At 45.4% G+C, this 16,062-nt stretch overlaps 1 protein-coding gene across 1 annotated transcript in view; it reads left to right on the forward strand.

Annotated features, from left to right (window-relative positions):
• Positions 1-3,670: 3,670 nt before the first annotated feature.
• Positions 3,671-16,062, forward strand: part of RASA1 (RAS p21 protein activator 1) — a 65,261-nt gene continuing 52,869 nt past the window's right edge. Inside the window, exon 1 of the mRNA XM_064439002.1 lies at positions 3,671-4,152. Within this exon, the coding sequence (XP_064295072.1) occupies positions 3,695-4,152 (458 nt within the window). The 5' untranslated portion in view covers positions 3,671-3,694. The remainder of the gene's footprint in view (positions 4,153-16,062) is intronic.

Raw genomic sequence — 16,062 nt, forward strand, 5'->3', positions numbered from 1 at the left:
CTGTAACTGGTTTTTAAACAGCTGCAGGCGTACAAGGGGAAGAACTGGAATAGTTGGAGCATTCCAGCTTCTTCATTGAAGGAAGGATGCTTCCTTATCGCTCTGTCCTGCAACAGACAGACTGGAAATTCTCCTGTTGCTGTTTATTTCTGGGATAGGATAACAGGTTTGGAAAAGTGGATATAAACTGCATTCAGGCAGAGGACAGAAGCAGGTTTTGTGCTGAAATACGGGGCATTTGTATCCATGCTCCAAGCAACACCTTCTCTATAAATAACTGAAATACCAGGTCATTCACTTTATGTGGCTTTTCATCCTAAGACGTAGTAATGTTTAACAGTTTTCAAATGCTGTAAAAACCCTTAATTAACCCTCTGACACATCTGCACTTTGTGGATGGAGAAAGTGTAACCTTGTTCAAATGACTTGCCCAAGGCCATGCAAATCAGTGACAAACCCAGCCTGAAAACTCTTGAGTTCCTCATCATGTATTCAGCTGTCACCATTCTTACAGTACATATCACCACATTCGTCCCAACCAGGTATGAGTATGAGTGGTACAGCACACACATATTCTGTATAAACCAGGGTCTCTGATTTCGTAGCGTAGCTCAAAGGCCTCGACACCCCTGTAATTCACATGCCGCTACACTGGAAGGCGTAGCTTTGGATACCCCAAACCTTTGCGGTATGAACTAGATCTACGAAGGACCGTGAACACCTGTCACCATTAATAAAATAACGGCAATTACGGCTGCGTCTGCTCCACAGCAGTGAACTGAGCGTCCATGTGAACATGCATGGGCTCTCAAGCCCGCGGGAGCTGTCTTGGCCTCCCCGGCAGGGTGGCTGCGCGCAGACTCCCAGCTGGGAAGGGTGCCTGCCGTGCCGCCGCCGCCGTGCGCACCCGCAGGCACAGCAGGAAAGGTCGCTATGCCCCCGGCTCTGCAGACAATCAAATTCAAGCACCTGGGAACACTCAGTTTTATCTACAAGCACGGGCACAGGCTGTGTTACTCCTCCACAGGCAGAATCCTGCGCTAAGAATTTCATTTGCCATAAATCAACAAACGAACAGGTAGTTTTAATCGCAGCATTAACAAACATGTAACAATGTGCTTTTATGCGTCAGACTCAGTTGTGGCCTCTTTACAGACTGGCGTTTAAGTTAGGTCAGAAAAACTATAATCTACCTGTGCTCTGACATTTCAGTACTCAACCAAGAGTAAGGGGTACCAGACCCAATAGTCAATAGAGAATAAAATCGTGTACATTCCCAGATTCACCATCCCGCAAACTGCCTCCAAGAAGCACGCAAATGGACTTTCAGAGAACCTAGCCTGACACCATCTACACAGCAGGGATGAAGGGCTAACTATCCCAGCATCTTTACACTAGGGATTTCAGAAAAAGATGCATTTGCACATGCATAAGAATTATCACGAAAAGTATCTTTACACTTGTTCCTCCACCCAAACATATTCACGCAAATAAAGCCACACGAAGGCTTGTGTAACGGGAGTCAACTTGCAAGCCTTAAGAAAGAGGAAACGCAGAGCGATGCGCGTTACCTGCAGCGCCAAGCGACCTGGGGCAGGCAACGTTGCCTGCAAAGTGAAGAGAAACGGTGTCAGGGGCAGCGATGCCACAACTCGGCTGATCTTGCTAGGTCTCTGCCTGGGGAATCCTTTCCAAATTTGACACTGCTCTCCCCAAAATAAATCTCTTGAAGGAGCGACGCAGCCACTTTACGCCCTCCTGCAGGAAATTCTTTGCACAGCTGTCCTTCCCGTCCCCACACACCCATACACATACTTCTGCCCTGGAAGGCACTTAGAAAAGCCTGCCTCATAAAGGGAATCTTATAAATATTTACACTGCATTTCTATATTTAGGCATATCACTTCTACAACAGCAATAAAGCTGCGTTAAAATAATTTTATTTAGAAATATGTCAGGGAAAGCAAACACCAGCAAACAGAAACCCACAGAGACAGCAGGCTACGACATTATTTGGAATGACATTTAGAATGCTGAAGCACGGTAATGCGAAATCGAAGTTGTAAGAGACTGCCACTGAAACTGCAATTTCTTGAACAGAAAAAACGGCAGGCTATGAATGAGCTACAGCACTGTAAACTGAGGGCTGGAGCCAGCTTCTCCTTTCACTGACACCAGGCACAAACCCAGCGTAATTCAACTGATCTTAGTGGTGCAACTAGAAGCAAATTTTGCCTTTAGAAGGCAAGATACAAAACTTCATTTCAGCAGATAAAAAGAGGTTGGCTGGAGAGCTGTGAAAGTGGGAGTAGTAGCTTGTTTTAGTGGCCTCAGGAAAAATTCACTTAATACTTTTGGGTAGTGCAAAGCTTTGAAAACCTGAATGTTTAGATGCCTTCTGAGAGCTCTTGAGAGACGTACAAGTGTCAACGTGCTGCTATTTGTCAGCTCTTTTAACACTGGGGGGGTGGAGGGGGGGCAGCGGAATAAAATCAAAAGATATTTATGTGTTATATTGCCTGATAATGTTCGTCACAGGATGTCTTCTTGATCGCAGAGCTACTTACGTGTGAGATAAACCCGATGTGCCAAGAAAACCCACTGAAGTTAGCAGAATTATTAATGACGAAGATAGGCTTGGGGGTGTGAGAGTTTGCAGGCTTGAGTAACGAAAAAAAATACTATTTCAGGAAAGCGTAGAGTAAATTCCCTTTTGTTAGTGATGGAGTCGCTACTTTCACAACAGAAACAGTATCTTGTAGACGCTCGGATGAGGGGGTTTTATTCTTACTGCTAGAATACCAGGTCTTTGCGATAATGCGCATAGGGTCTTCTGACGTCGGCTCCTCCGAGAAAACCACCTCCAGGGATCAGCTCGACCACCCCCTCGGGGGGCAGCCGGGCCCAGGGGCGGTGAGGCGGCGGTGGGTCCTTCCACAGCCCGCGGGCTCCCGCTCCCGGGGGGCCCTGGACCCCCCACCCGGGTCCCGCAGCTCCCCCCGACCAAACCAACCCCACCTCCCTACGGGAAGCGCCGCACCAGCGGCTCGGGGCACACCCCCATGGTCCTTCCGTCCCCTCAGCCCCCTCCCGCAGCCACAAGTGGCACGACACCACCCACGCGCGGCCTCCCCTCACGCCGCGCCGACCCGCACCTGCCGCCCGCCCGCGCCACGGCGTCCCTTTTATTCATTTTTGCTCATTTTTTTAAATTTTCCTCACTCTCGGGGGATAGTGGGGATCCCCCGCTCGCACACCCCACAGCACCACTGCCCACCCGCGCACGCGTGTGCGCGCCTCGCCGTGTGTGTGTGTGGGGGGGGGTGGAATGGGGGGAGCGGCGCGCAGGCGCGGTGCGGCGCGGCCCGCCCGCCTCCCTGCCTCCCGCGACTTGCCTGCCCGCCCGCCCGGCCGGCGGGAGGCTGGCTGAGGGCGCCGGCGGCCGCGGCAGCCGCGGCGGGGCCCTGCCGAGCCGCCCTGCGCGCCCAGCCCCCGCCCAGCCGGGTATTGTTCCCAGCCCGTCTCCGCCGGGGAAGTTTTGCCCTCGTCCCGGCTCCGCTCCCCGCCGGGGCGGGGCGGGGCGGGGGGGGGCAGCCGGGGCCCCCTTTGTCACCGCCTCCCCGGCGTGCGGCGGCCGGCGGAGGGGGGCCGGAGGCGGCGTGGGGACGGGGGGGGGGGGGGGGCGAGGCTCAACATGATGGCGGCCGAGGCCGGGGGTGAGGAGGGCGGCTCGGTTACCTCAGCCGGGACGGCGGCAGCCGGCGCGGAGCCGGGGCACTACCCCGCCGCGTGCCGGGGCAAGGCGCCGGGACCACAGGGCCCTTTCCCGGCCGGCTCCGGCTCTGGCGGCTCTGGCGGCAGCAGCCCGAGCGCCGGCCCGCAGGGTGGCCCGGCTTTGTGCTCGGTACTGGGGCTCCTGGAGCTGGGCGCGGGGCCTGCCCCTCCGCCGGCCGCAACCGCCACAGCGGCCGGCCCGGGGCAGGGACCGGAGGCGGCCCGGACAAGCGATCCCGCCGCTGCCTTCCCCCCGCTGCCGCCGCCGCCCCCCTTGGCCGGGGCGCTGGGCACTGTGGATGAAGGCGACTCGCTCGACGGCCCGGAGTACGAGGAGGAGGAGGTGGCCATCCCGCTCAACGCGCCCCCCACCAACCAGTGAGTAGCCGCCGCCCCGACGGGGCCCGCCACGCCCGGCCGCCCCCCCAACCGCCCCGGGCCGCCGGGCTCACCCCCCCCCCCACCCTTATCCCTGTGGAAAGTGTGTGTCAGGGTCCCCTGCGAGTCCCGCAGAAGTTTTGCGGGTGCCCCCTCCCCGCCGCCGTGCCCGCTCCCTCCCCCGGTTCCGCTCCCGCAGGAAGGCTGCCCCGCCGGGAGGGCGGCGGGGAGGGCAGCCCCGGGGGGTGAGGGGCCGCCGAGCTCCCCTTCACCGGGGGCGGTGCTGCCCGACCACCGGCCTGGGCTCCGCGGGAGAGGCGCTGCGGGCCAGCCCGGCTCGGCGGGTTTTTTGTTTTGTTTTGTTTTTGTTTTTGGGGGTTTTTTTTTTTTTCAAGTTTTCATAGCGATACTGCAGGCTGCCAGGAAGAGTGAGCTATTCCGGTTGTGGTTTAACTACCTGTTGGGGAGACTTTTCCAACCTCCGGTAGCGCCGTAGTCGTTCTCAGAAGGGCCATGAACTTTTTCTCTTTTTCCTCATTAAATAAAAGCAAACGAAAATGCTCTCCGCGGCGGCATAAAATAATCCATATACCGTGTCATCAGTTGGTATTGCTTTCTAAGAAAAACCCCCAGTAATATTTAACTTTCCCATTCCACGTACAAACACATCTAAAGTAATGCGCACGTGTTTGGTCTATTTTTTTAAAACCAGGCAGTTTTGAAACGAGGATTTTAAATGAATTGTAATAAATTCTCTATTTTAAAGTGCGAGCAGAGCAGCTGTTTTCATAAATAACGTCTAACAGCTTTGCTCGACCAATTCAAAGTAAGGTTGTTTTTAATGAGGTTCTGTTTGGAGAGTGGAGGCAGTTCAGAAAAGAAAAAACGGCAAACCTGCAGTCAGGTTTTATTATACTTATCCACCCATTAGGTTAATCGGGATTCCTGCAGTGCTGGTACTAGAAAGAAACTTGCACTAGAGGCAGACCAGTTCTGTGTTTATATTGTGTGAAATATAAGATCAGATAATGTTACATAGAGTTCGTGTAATTAGTAGGTGCTCTGAACGCAGCCTTTGGATTTAACTGCAGAAAGTCTGTAGGCTTACGTTAAGCACTTGCAAGGCTTGTGTTAGAACAGACGATAGCCCTCGAGCAGGTACCATATTCTCCCCAAAAGAAAATTGCTTCAAAAGCTTAAATCGATTTTGTCAGTATCGAGAAATACGTTGTTCCCGAAGTTGCAGTGAGTACAGTCGCCACTTTAGGGTTTTGAGGTACACGGTGGCAGATGTATTTGAGATATAGGTCAGAAAGTTAATCTGAAAACCCATCTGAATTGCAGATCTTTTTTACGTTGTCTCACAACTCCACTATCTGAGAGTTAACTTCTGCACTGTTTCAGGTACTTCCGAGACTTCAGGAGCCATTACAGTTGTAAAGGAGGATGTTAAATGTAACATTATAGGATTTCTTTTAAATTAATCTCTGTAACCTCGACAGGCTTCCTAGTAATCCCTTATCCTTTTAGTTTCTGGACTCTTTGTGGAAGTTTGTGAACATTAAGGCCTTGTTTTGTGAAGACAGTGTTTGAATAGTCTTGAACTTTTAGACATTCCTAAGGAGCTAGGAGGAGGATTAGGCAGATTTGGGGAAGGATAAGGAGGGAAATAGAAGCACATAAATGCAAAGTTACTTCCATGTTGTGTGCCAAGCCGGTGAGATACAGAAATCTGCTTTTCTTGTTTTCTGTCTGAAAGATCAGACTGTTTCTTCTGTTAGACTTGGCTAAGTTCCTCGGAGAACTGAGGAAAAAGCCAAAACCCAAGCTTTTTTGAAATATTTTAGGAAGTGGGGTAATTGTTTAATGAATAATCACCTGTTTGATACTAGGTAGTTATCACAATTCTGAGTGGATTTTGCAGTCAGAATGCTGTCATGTGCAAGCATGATGGTTAACTTTGATGAAAGAGGATGTTAGATTTCTGACAAGGAGGATGTGCTGGGGAAGACTGCAGAGGCCCTGATTTTGTTTTGGTTGACAAGGCTACCTAACTTTTTCAGAAAAAGGGGATACCAAAGTTTTTGCAGGATTTGGGCATAGCTCTCTAGTTAAATGTTCTTCTCTCAAAGATTCCTTAATGCAGAAACATAAAGAAATAACATACATTTTAAAAAATCAATTTAGAAGTTCGTGCCCCTATATACTTAACCTTTTTCTTTGTGATTTTATCCTTGGTGTGTGGCTTTTCTATAAAAGAATTGAAGCTGGCTGATGAAAATAATCACAAGCCTTTTCCCCTTTCATTCATCTCTTATGTATTTTATACAGCATCAGTTTTTACTGTTCTCAGTTATGTCATTTAAATAGGCCATATGTCGATAGTAAATTGTATCCTTTCAGTATTGCTGTTTTATTTTGGAAGTGCCCTTTCTTTGTAGTTATACCATCTGCTTCTGCGGAGTCCAACTCACCAGAAACAACGATCAGTATTATCTATCATCTTATATACAGAAAGGTCCAATGTAGGTCTTGAAGAGCAGTAATTGATCTTGTAATTTAAACTTGGATTAGATTTCCCTGCTTGAATGTGATTACAAAACTGCTGTTCCATTTGTTTGAATACAGCTGCCAGCTCCACCCTTTCCCACTTCCTCCTAATTCATTCAGTTTTTACAGGAGGCATGCAGGGTCGGCTTGACGGATAATTCCACGATTCTGTCAAATGGTTTTGGTTTTTTTGTCCTAATTGCTTACACTGTATTATGTGTACATCAGAAAATTAAGAGCACTCGTCACTCCTGGCCTCGCTTTATGTGAGATGAAATTACTCTTCTCCTGTATAGAAATGAAAAGGCATTAATTTCTTTCACAACAGTAACGACTCACGAGGCTTCTTTGCCTTCCTGTAGACATGCTTCACATTTCAGGATTTACTGAATGGTTGGTTACTGACTCCAAACAAAAATATCTGGTAAAGTTGCTGCTGGTGTTTCCAAGTTCATACTCTGATCTCACAATTGACTTTTAAGTATAAAATGAAATGGAGCTTTCTGAATAAACACAGACGCAGCTTTATCACTTTTTCATCTCCTAACTTGCTTTGCAAATTAAAAAAAAAAAACCAGAAAAAAGCAAAACACACAGAAAATAAATGAGAGTTTCTAATTTGCAAGTGTTAGTTCATAAAGGTGTTACAGATCAAATTTTTTCTTTTGAAATATTAATAAGTTTTTAAAAACCATACAGTTGACAGTCTGGTTTTCACAGTAACTAACCTGAAGGGATGGGAAGTGAAGCAGATGCAAGTTCTGCACTTCCCATCAGGATGCTGTAAATATAGTTTGTCCAGAGTAGTCAGGATGTGTTCGTCTTCACTAGCAAGCACCTAATATGCTTAATTTCCTCTTCTCTTTTTCACGTACCTAAGGAAAAGGGGAATATGTCTTGTCTTCGTGTTTTCTTTACTTCTCTAGCAGTGGGTGGAGACTGTCAGTATGTAACAGGTCCTCTTTATTCACAAACTCAAAATCCCCCAAGTAGGGTTGGTGGTTTTTTTATCATCTTTGATCCTGAGTGAAACTGACTTAAGGCTTGTCTGTGCAGTGTGTGTGTGTGTGTGTGGCTTTTAATTTTTGCTGGAGCACAGCAGTAGTGTGTTTATGTTGTAGCTTAATGCCAGGTGGGAGGCGCAGGATGCTAGGGAATAAAGTGGGCAACTCTGTGTTTGGTCTTTTTTTTTTTTCCTCCACTCTTTCTACCCCATTTACAAAGCTTGCTGACAGAGGCTGAAAGTCTCAGGGAATGCTTCAGATTTAATGAATGAATGCTTTTTTATTTGGTTGTAAACCAGGAGTATGTGAAATAGTTCAGCTGTTTATGTATTTGATAAAAAATCTTAGCTGACATAATTATTTTAGATCCTAGTGTCGCACTGAGGTGGCAGAAGCAGTTCCAGCATATTACAGCATAACTGACATTTTCATAAGGTGTTTTTTGAGCAGTAGGTATAGGTTTGAAAAAAACCAACCTGTTGAAATAGACAGCAATCAACTGTACAAAATTAAATGGGCTGTCAAAATACTGTTTGGTTAAAACAAATCTTTAACAATATTGTTGTTTATAAAATATCCAAAGCAGATACATTCTTACAGTCACTGTTGGTGCCTGTTGAGGCAACATAATAGTGAGAAAAAAGCCGATGATAGATGGATAGATCAATATTAAATAAGCGTGGATTGCATGGAAGTTGAACATTTTTCTGCCTGAACATAGTGTGAAGTTCTTGTTTCTTCACGAGTGTCAAAGGTGGCAAGTCCAGTGTTCTGCAGTGTTTGCTTATTTCAGTAACTCATGAAACGGATTTTTTCTCTCAATAATTGTTGAAGGCCCTTTTCCATACTGAATAATGAATCTGAAAAGTGAGGGGGAATAATATTGGCATGTTCAGTTAAGTTGTGTATAAACAATAAAAAATGCAATGTGTTGTAACTTGATTTTAGTGTATGAGGTTTCTTTCCTGTTTAGCAGTTACTGTGGTTAGCAGGTAAACTTTTCTTTTTTAGATAATGAATTTCTTTATTAACTCCTGTTCTCTACTGAAGGGAAATACCTTACTTTTTCTAAAGTTGTTGGGTAGCCTACTGGTTTGGCCACTAGACCTGAATATAAATCTGGTTTTAGCTCTGGCTGAATGTGTGGAGTTAGAAGCGCTGTCTTAAATGAATGGTTAAAAGCAGCAGAGGAAAATCGTACCTGACCATATATAGGAAGTGAAGCTCTAAGTAAACTGAGTCTGTTAGGTACATGTATAAATGAAAGCTTCAGATGAAGAAAACAAGAAGTAGAACAGTATTTGATGCTGGAAAAAGAGCAGCATTTTTCAGTAGTTTAGTGAGTATTTTTAGTTAACATCAGATGATGTCATTTTGTTTAAACAGTGAATAGAGCCTCTTGACCTGCACTTTATCTAGTTTTTATTTTGTGTCATATATTGACTCCCAGAACTTCAGTGTGGGACTTACACACTTCATCTACTGGCCTGCCCTATTGAGAAGCACAATATCGAGCCATATTTCTTCACCTTTTCTTGCGTTAATGTTTTGTGGCTGCGGAGTGGGGAAGAACACAAATTCTACCCATGGGGTCACTTCAGTGTAGGACCCTGTTTATTGTTTCAGCCATGAATTCCTGGGAGTCCCATAGTAGTTTTCCAGTTTCCCACATATCTTCCTTTCTCCTTGAACAAACAAACCAAAACAATTTTGGTATTTTTCTCACTGATAGGCACAGTAGGAGGGAGGAGAAGGTATCTTGTTTTAACATTGTCTTTGTGCTATGCTGAAGTGTTACAGTGAGACAATTCTGTGTCCCTCCGGAGTATGGCCAGTACCAATAAAATCTTACCAGTGCTTGAGAAGTTTTACATACTTGTCCTGTTTTATATACTTTTATATACTGCAGGCAGTCTTCAGTATTTTCTATTTTTATACAAAATATCTGCTTTATCACCCTGGAGCAGAAAAAAGCTTCTGTTCTTACATGAGTCTATCTTTAAATTATGTTTTGCATCAAAGGTGACGGGAGGTAGTTAGCCTGGATTTATGAGGGGGAAATTGCTTACCCAACCTTACAGCCTTCTACGATGAGGTCATTGGCTGAGGGAGAAGGGGGGAGAGTTTACCTCAACTTTAGTAATGCTTTTGACATCGTCTCCCGTAGCCTCCTCATAGACAAGCTGATGGTGCACAGGTTGGGTAAATGGACAGAGAGGTGGATTGAAAACTGGTTGAATGGCCAGGCCCGGAGGGTGGTGATGAGCAGCACCATGTCTGGGTAGAGGCAAGTCACTGGTGGTGTTCCCCAGGGTGTACCCGGGGGCCAATACTATTTAACATTTTGATTAATGACCTGGATGCTGGGACAGAGTGCACCCTTAGCAAGTTCACAGACAATGCAAAACGGAGAGGAGTGGCTGAAACACCAGGTGTGCGTGCTGCCATCCAGAGTGACCTGGACAGTCTGGAGAATTGGGCTGTGAGGGATCTCATGAAGTTCAACAAAGGAAATGCAAAGCTCTGGCAATGGGGAGGAATAACCCCAAGCACATGCTGGGGACTGACCAGCTGGAAAGCTGCTCAACAGAGAAGAATGTGGGCATCCCAGTGGATGGAGCCAGCAATGCAACCTCATGGCAAAGAAGGTTAACAGTACCTTGGGATATTGGGAGGAGCATTGCCAGCGGCTTGAGGGAGGTGATCCTTCCCCCTTGTGCAGCACTGGTGAGACACACCTGGGGTGCTGTGTCCAGTGCTGGGCTCTCTGGAGGAAGAGAGATATGGACTTACTGAAGTGGGTCCAGTGCAGGGCCACCAAGATGGTGAAGGGACTGGATGATCTGTCAGATGAGGAGAGGCTGAGAGAGCTGGGGCTGTTCAGCCTGGAGAAGAGGCTCGGGTGCATCTTATCCTCGTGTTTAAATACCTCATGGGAGTGGATGAAGGTGAGGGAGCCAGACTGTCACCAGTGACCAGGCAAGAGGCAATGGGAACAAATTAAAAAAAAAAAACAACAAAACAAACCACCTTGAAATTCCATCTGAATGCAAAAAAGCACCTTTGTTTTTTTTTCTTGTGGGGGTGGTCAAACAGTGGCAGAGGTTGCCCAGAGAGGTTGTGGAGTCTCCATCATTGGAGATGGTCGTCACCCAACTGAATGTGGCCCTGAGCAACCTGCTGTGGCTGACCCTGCCTGAGTGGGGTGGGGATAGTGGACTGGACTAGGTTCCCAGTGGTCACTTCAAGTTAAGTAATTCTGTATGTATATATATCTAAATATACTGATTATAGTTGAGGATCAGTGTTATGGGACCTATTTCCTGAAAATTGGTAGCTGAAGTCAACAAGAGTCTTGTCAGTAGCAGTAGCTAGTAGGGGAGACTTTAAAGGAAAGTACAAGAAATCCTTAGGTGGGGAAATAGAATATTTCGTTATTTTCTATGTAGGCAGATCCCCTAATTTCTGCTGTAAAAGCTCAAGAATTCACTTTTTAAAAAAAATAAATCAGTTGCCAACTGAGGCTGAATCATGACACTTTCTAAGGTAGTTAACAGTGCTGGTTACACAGGTAATAAATTTCCTTGGAATGTCCTCCTTTTCCTTCTAATTTGTCTTTTTATCACAATTACTAATGTGTACAAATGAATCTATACAAACTGATGTTACTAAAGGAACTTGAAAGCTCCAGTCATACTTCAGGAAAAGAGTATCGAGCTTGCCAGGACACCTAGTGTACCCAGTCAGTGTTATGTTAAGTTAGCAGTCTAATTCTTGTCATGATCAGGCCTGAAAAAGTAATTTTAATCTTAAAATTTCAGTATTTTCAGCTGCTTCTCAAGCCAGGCCAACTTCATACCAAATCAGGTGGGTTTTTTTTTTTAGGGCTTCATTTTTTATTAAACTGTAATAGTAGTAGTTGTTCATCCTTGAGTACTAATTAGGATTTGTAATTATACAGTTTCATCAGGGTTGGAATATATAGAATCACAGAACCATAAAACAGTCCAGTTTGGGAGGGACCTTGAAGGATCATCTGGCCCAGCCTGTTGTGGGGAAGGGAGCATAGTTGAGATTATCTAGCACTCTTTCCAGTTGCATCTTGAAAACCTCCCATGATGCAGGCTCTACAACATCCCTGGGTAGTTTGTTCCAGGAAATGAATGTTCTCACGGTAAGAAATGTCAAGTACTAGAACACTGTCGTGAGTTACCCCGAGCCTTCTGTCCTCCAGGGGGAAGAGACGTAACTCCTTCATTATTTCCTCATGGGGCAGGTTCTCTGGCCCTGTGAACATCTCACAGCCCTCCTTTGAATCCTCTCCAGTCGGTCTGCATCTTTCTTGGATTGTGAGGACCAGAACCGGGCTGTATGCCAGCTGCAGCCTGACAGCTGGGTAGAGTGGGATGATCATGTCTCTGTCTCTGCTAGCGACGCCCCTGTGGGTGCAGCCCAGGGTCTGCTCTGCCTTTGTTGCTGTAGTAGCTCACTGCTGGCTCAGGTTCATCCTGTTGTCCACCGGGACCCCCAGGTCCCTCTCAGCAAGGCTGCTCCCCAGCCACACAGATCTCGGCCTGGACTGGGCTCTTTGGTTATGTCATCCCAGGGGCAGGACCTTGCACTTGTCTTTTTTAAACTTCGTAATGTTCTTGCTAGCCCATTCTTCTAGTCTGCCCAGGTCTCTCTGTAAAAAGGCTCTCCTTTCTGATGCATCCACCTTACCACCCAATCTGATGTCATCAGCAAACTCGGTGCGGGTGCTTTCAGTCCCATCATCCAGCTCATTTGTGAAGATGTTGAACAGTTTGGGGCCCAGTATCGATCCCTGGGGGACCCCATTGTACACAGGCTGCCAGCCAGAGTACAGACCACTGATTGCCACGCTCTGAATGTGGCCTGTGAGCCAGTTTCCTACTCATCTTGCAGACCACCCATCCAGTCTGTATCTTGCCAGTTTGTCCGGTTGATGTTAGTGTTGAGATGTTAGTTGTATGTAATTATATTTGAAGAACTTGAGTATGTAACTACATGTGAATATTTACAACACTACAGTTCTCTGTTAGGTATTACTGTCATTGGCTCAGTAGGGGTAGGTATATGATTTTCTTATTAATAGCTACTTACGTATATTGGGACAAGGGTTTCTTCTATAAGTACACTGCTTTCTTTTCCAGAGTAGTTTCCAGAAGCCATCTAGGTTTAGCCAACCTGTGATAATCAGCTCAGGAATCATAAGGTACTTCTGTGTAGGTTTGTGTAAGAAGGTTTTCTAAAATTTTGGTATCTCTTTGTTATTGTTTTAAGTCTACCTCTTGCTTTCCATAAAATTATCCATATGTTGTAAATGTTCACCCATATGTAAGACACACACAAAAGGATATTCTGTCTGTGGCTTACTCACTAGGTTTTGTATGGTTATTTTATAGATAAACTGCATCATCAATTTCTATACATAAAATTTAAGAGTAACCATAAGTCAATCAATTACGTTTTTATATTGCCATCTGTTAGTAGAGTAACACTGGAGATTCAAGTTTAGACACTCAAACCACTCCTTTTCCCCAGATTTTTTTTTGTTGCATAGCTTTTTGTGCTTTCTAAGCATCTGTGGAGAGATTTAGTTTTTTCTTTTCACTCCTTGGCAATAAAAAAGATGCTAGAGATATGTCTTTATTACTCCAAAACCAAAAAGTTACCAAGCCTCTGCTGTAATAATCTCATTCTTTATTCAGGGCTAGAATCAGGCTGGTTTCTTTTTCGTAGTTGAACACATGGTTCTTTTACATCATGCTGTTGGACAACTTATGGATGGATTTTACTCTCCAGGTTATATTCCCCCACTGTTGTTCATAGTGCATGTGGAACATCTTTTAATTCAGACACTGTACCTGTCTTTCTTTTCTAGGGTATAATAGACAGGGTCTTCTTGTTACAGAAGCAGTTATCTGCCCATGGGCATGATGCGTCTCTCTAGGGAAGCATTCCAGCTTGCAAGAGGAGGTGAGAGTGGAGCACAGATCAGAAACTCATGCCTGGTTAGAGAGAGTGAGGTGCAAGGAGGAGGAGGAAGGTGAAGGAGCCTCTGGTACATTTAATGAAATTAGTGGCAGACAAGATGAACAACATCTTAGAAATTCCTTAATTACTGCCAAACAGTATCTGCTGATTTGTGTAGCAATATTAACACTGTTTCTGTAATAGTTACTCTTAGTTTAAACAGAAAAAAGCACATTTTTGACCTGAGGGCACAAGTAGGAAGCATGTAAAAATGGGAAGCTTCTTGATGAAAACTTCGATGAGTTCCAGAATTCACTTCCTAAGCTGATCCTTCAGTAAGAAAATGCAAGCTGTTTCAACAGCTATTTTTCAGTCAGTTTAGCTACGTTTCACTTGCCTATTGGTGGCTCTTGCAAAAATTAGATAAGCAATCAGACTGCAGTAAATACATATTGGGTAGGATTGGAAGAAATCTTTTAGCTATGTTGGTTATTATGTTGTCACACCTCTCTCTTCTAAGCTTATAGCACTGTTACAGCAATTGAAACTTTTAGAACCTTTCTTTCCTTAGTGAAGTTATTTAAATGTATTCAGTTTTGACTGTATGCTTATGCTCTTTCATCTCTGCATAGTCCTTTTGTTAAGTTGTACTGAGGTTTTTGGCTGACCTGTTTTGTTCTAGCCCAGAGTTGATGTAACTGCTGAAAGTGTTCTAATGGCTTCTTTTGGAAGTATGTGGAAGTCCCACAGTTAACAGGTTGGCACAGCTGGTGACTGAGGAGTGCCATAGGTTGTGACTTTCCACGTTAGTTGGCTGGTTCCTAGTCTTGAAGTGCAGCATGGTTCACTTTTCCACATGCTGTTTCTAAGGGGTTTTGGAACAGTCAGGTGAGAAAAGTAGAATTATTCTTCATTAGGCTTACATGAGTATGCTTACATGCATTGCACAGCCTCTTGAAAAACGCATAGGGATGCAAAAGGGATAAAACCCTTTCCCTCCCTTTCCTAGAACAATAGGTAACACTCGATTTTATGCATAGCAGACAAAGAAAACTTACTTGGCTCCAAGTTAGTTTCTGCTCTTGTGTCATTATCTTAGAGGTGCATCCAGTGTCGTAGTCAATACATACTTGCAGAGATTTTTCTGGCAGGAAGCCCTTTGTGATGTGGAGAACTGCAAAGACTTGGTCAAAAGTTGGAAACTAACAAGACAGAAGATGGGTGTGAATTTAGTGAAGTCTGGGTGAAACGTACCTTAATTTAGTCTGTACAAATAACGTGTATAAAGGAAGTAATGCAGCCTTACAAATCTGACAGAGGTGGGGGATAAAGTGGTAAAAGGCAGCCTGGATAAAAATGATGAAACTAAAAATGCATTTTAGGTGTAGAGAAACTGTAAGACTGAAGTGAAACCAACAGTGAATAGGAGCATCAAATCTTCAGATGGAAAGCTTGAGAGGGGATGGCTCGTGTTAACAGGATAAGAAGAAACAAACAAGAATACAGGACATTTTGTTGTGGTTTTTTTCTCCTCTGTCTCGTGAAACTGTACTTGAGATTTCTGCGTGCCATTTGAAATGGAGGATTTTCCCAGTTCAGGGTAATCATCTTTGCTCTCTTTTGCTTCTAATGGGAACAGAGCTCACGTAACAAGAAACTGTAACGGGTGAAAGGTATTAAGGCAGAGACTGAATTGTTAGGAGGGGAGCTCTGACGATGACTCCTAGAAGTTCTCCATTCTTCTTATGGGTTTTGCTGAAGCAGCAACATATGGCTAAGAAGAGCTTTGAGTGAAGTGGGTATGGCATTCGATGACTGTTTTTCCTATGGACCTTAATTTTTTTCCTAAAGGGAAAGGAGGAGGTCTGCAGCTATTATCAGCATCTACATTTGTACTAAGTTGCTAAAAAACCACTTCTACTCCCCTCCACCACTTTCTCTTGCATTCCCTCCTCCTTAACCTACTAGTTCCTAAGTAAAAATTGCAGCGTACTTTAACAGCAGAATCCTTTAGTGGAACAACAAAGCTTTGTAATATTTGCTTTTCCCACATGTAAAAAGGAAATATGTAAATAAAAGGATTTGGTTGAACAATGTGACATGCTTCCACACACAATAGCAGCTGCCTCCTTCCAGATGGTGAGTTCGCCATCTGCTACCTCTTCGTGAACAGCCTGCGCCTTTCGTGGACCTTGCGGTGTGTCCATGTAGGGTGCCAAAAGTCCTGTTACTGCACCGTGAGCTTGCTGAAGGGAGGCAGTGTAGCTGCATTCCTGCTCACAGTAGGAAGCGCTGGCTGGGCCTAATGAGGCTGGTGTGACGGGGTGGCTGGTACCCGCCATCTTCCATGGAGCAGAGG

Source organism: Phalacrocorax carbo, chromosome Z, assembly GCF_963921805.1.
Source record: "Phalacrocorax carbo chromosome Z, bPhaCar2.1, whole genome shotgun sequence".
Lineage (NCBI taxonomy): Eukaryota > Metazoa > Chordata > Aves > Suliformes > Phalacrocoracidae > Phalacrocorax > Phalacrocorax carbo.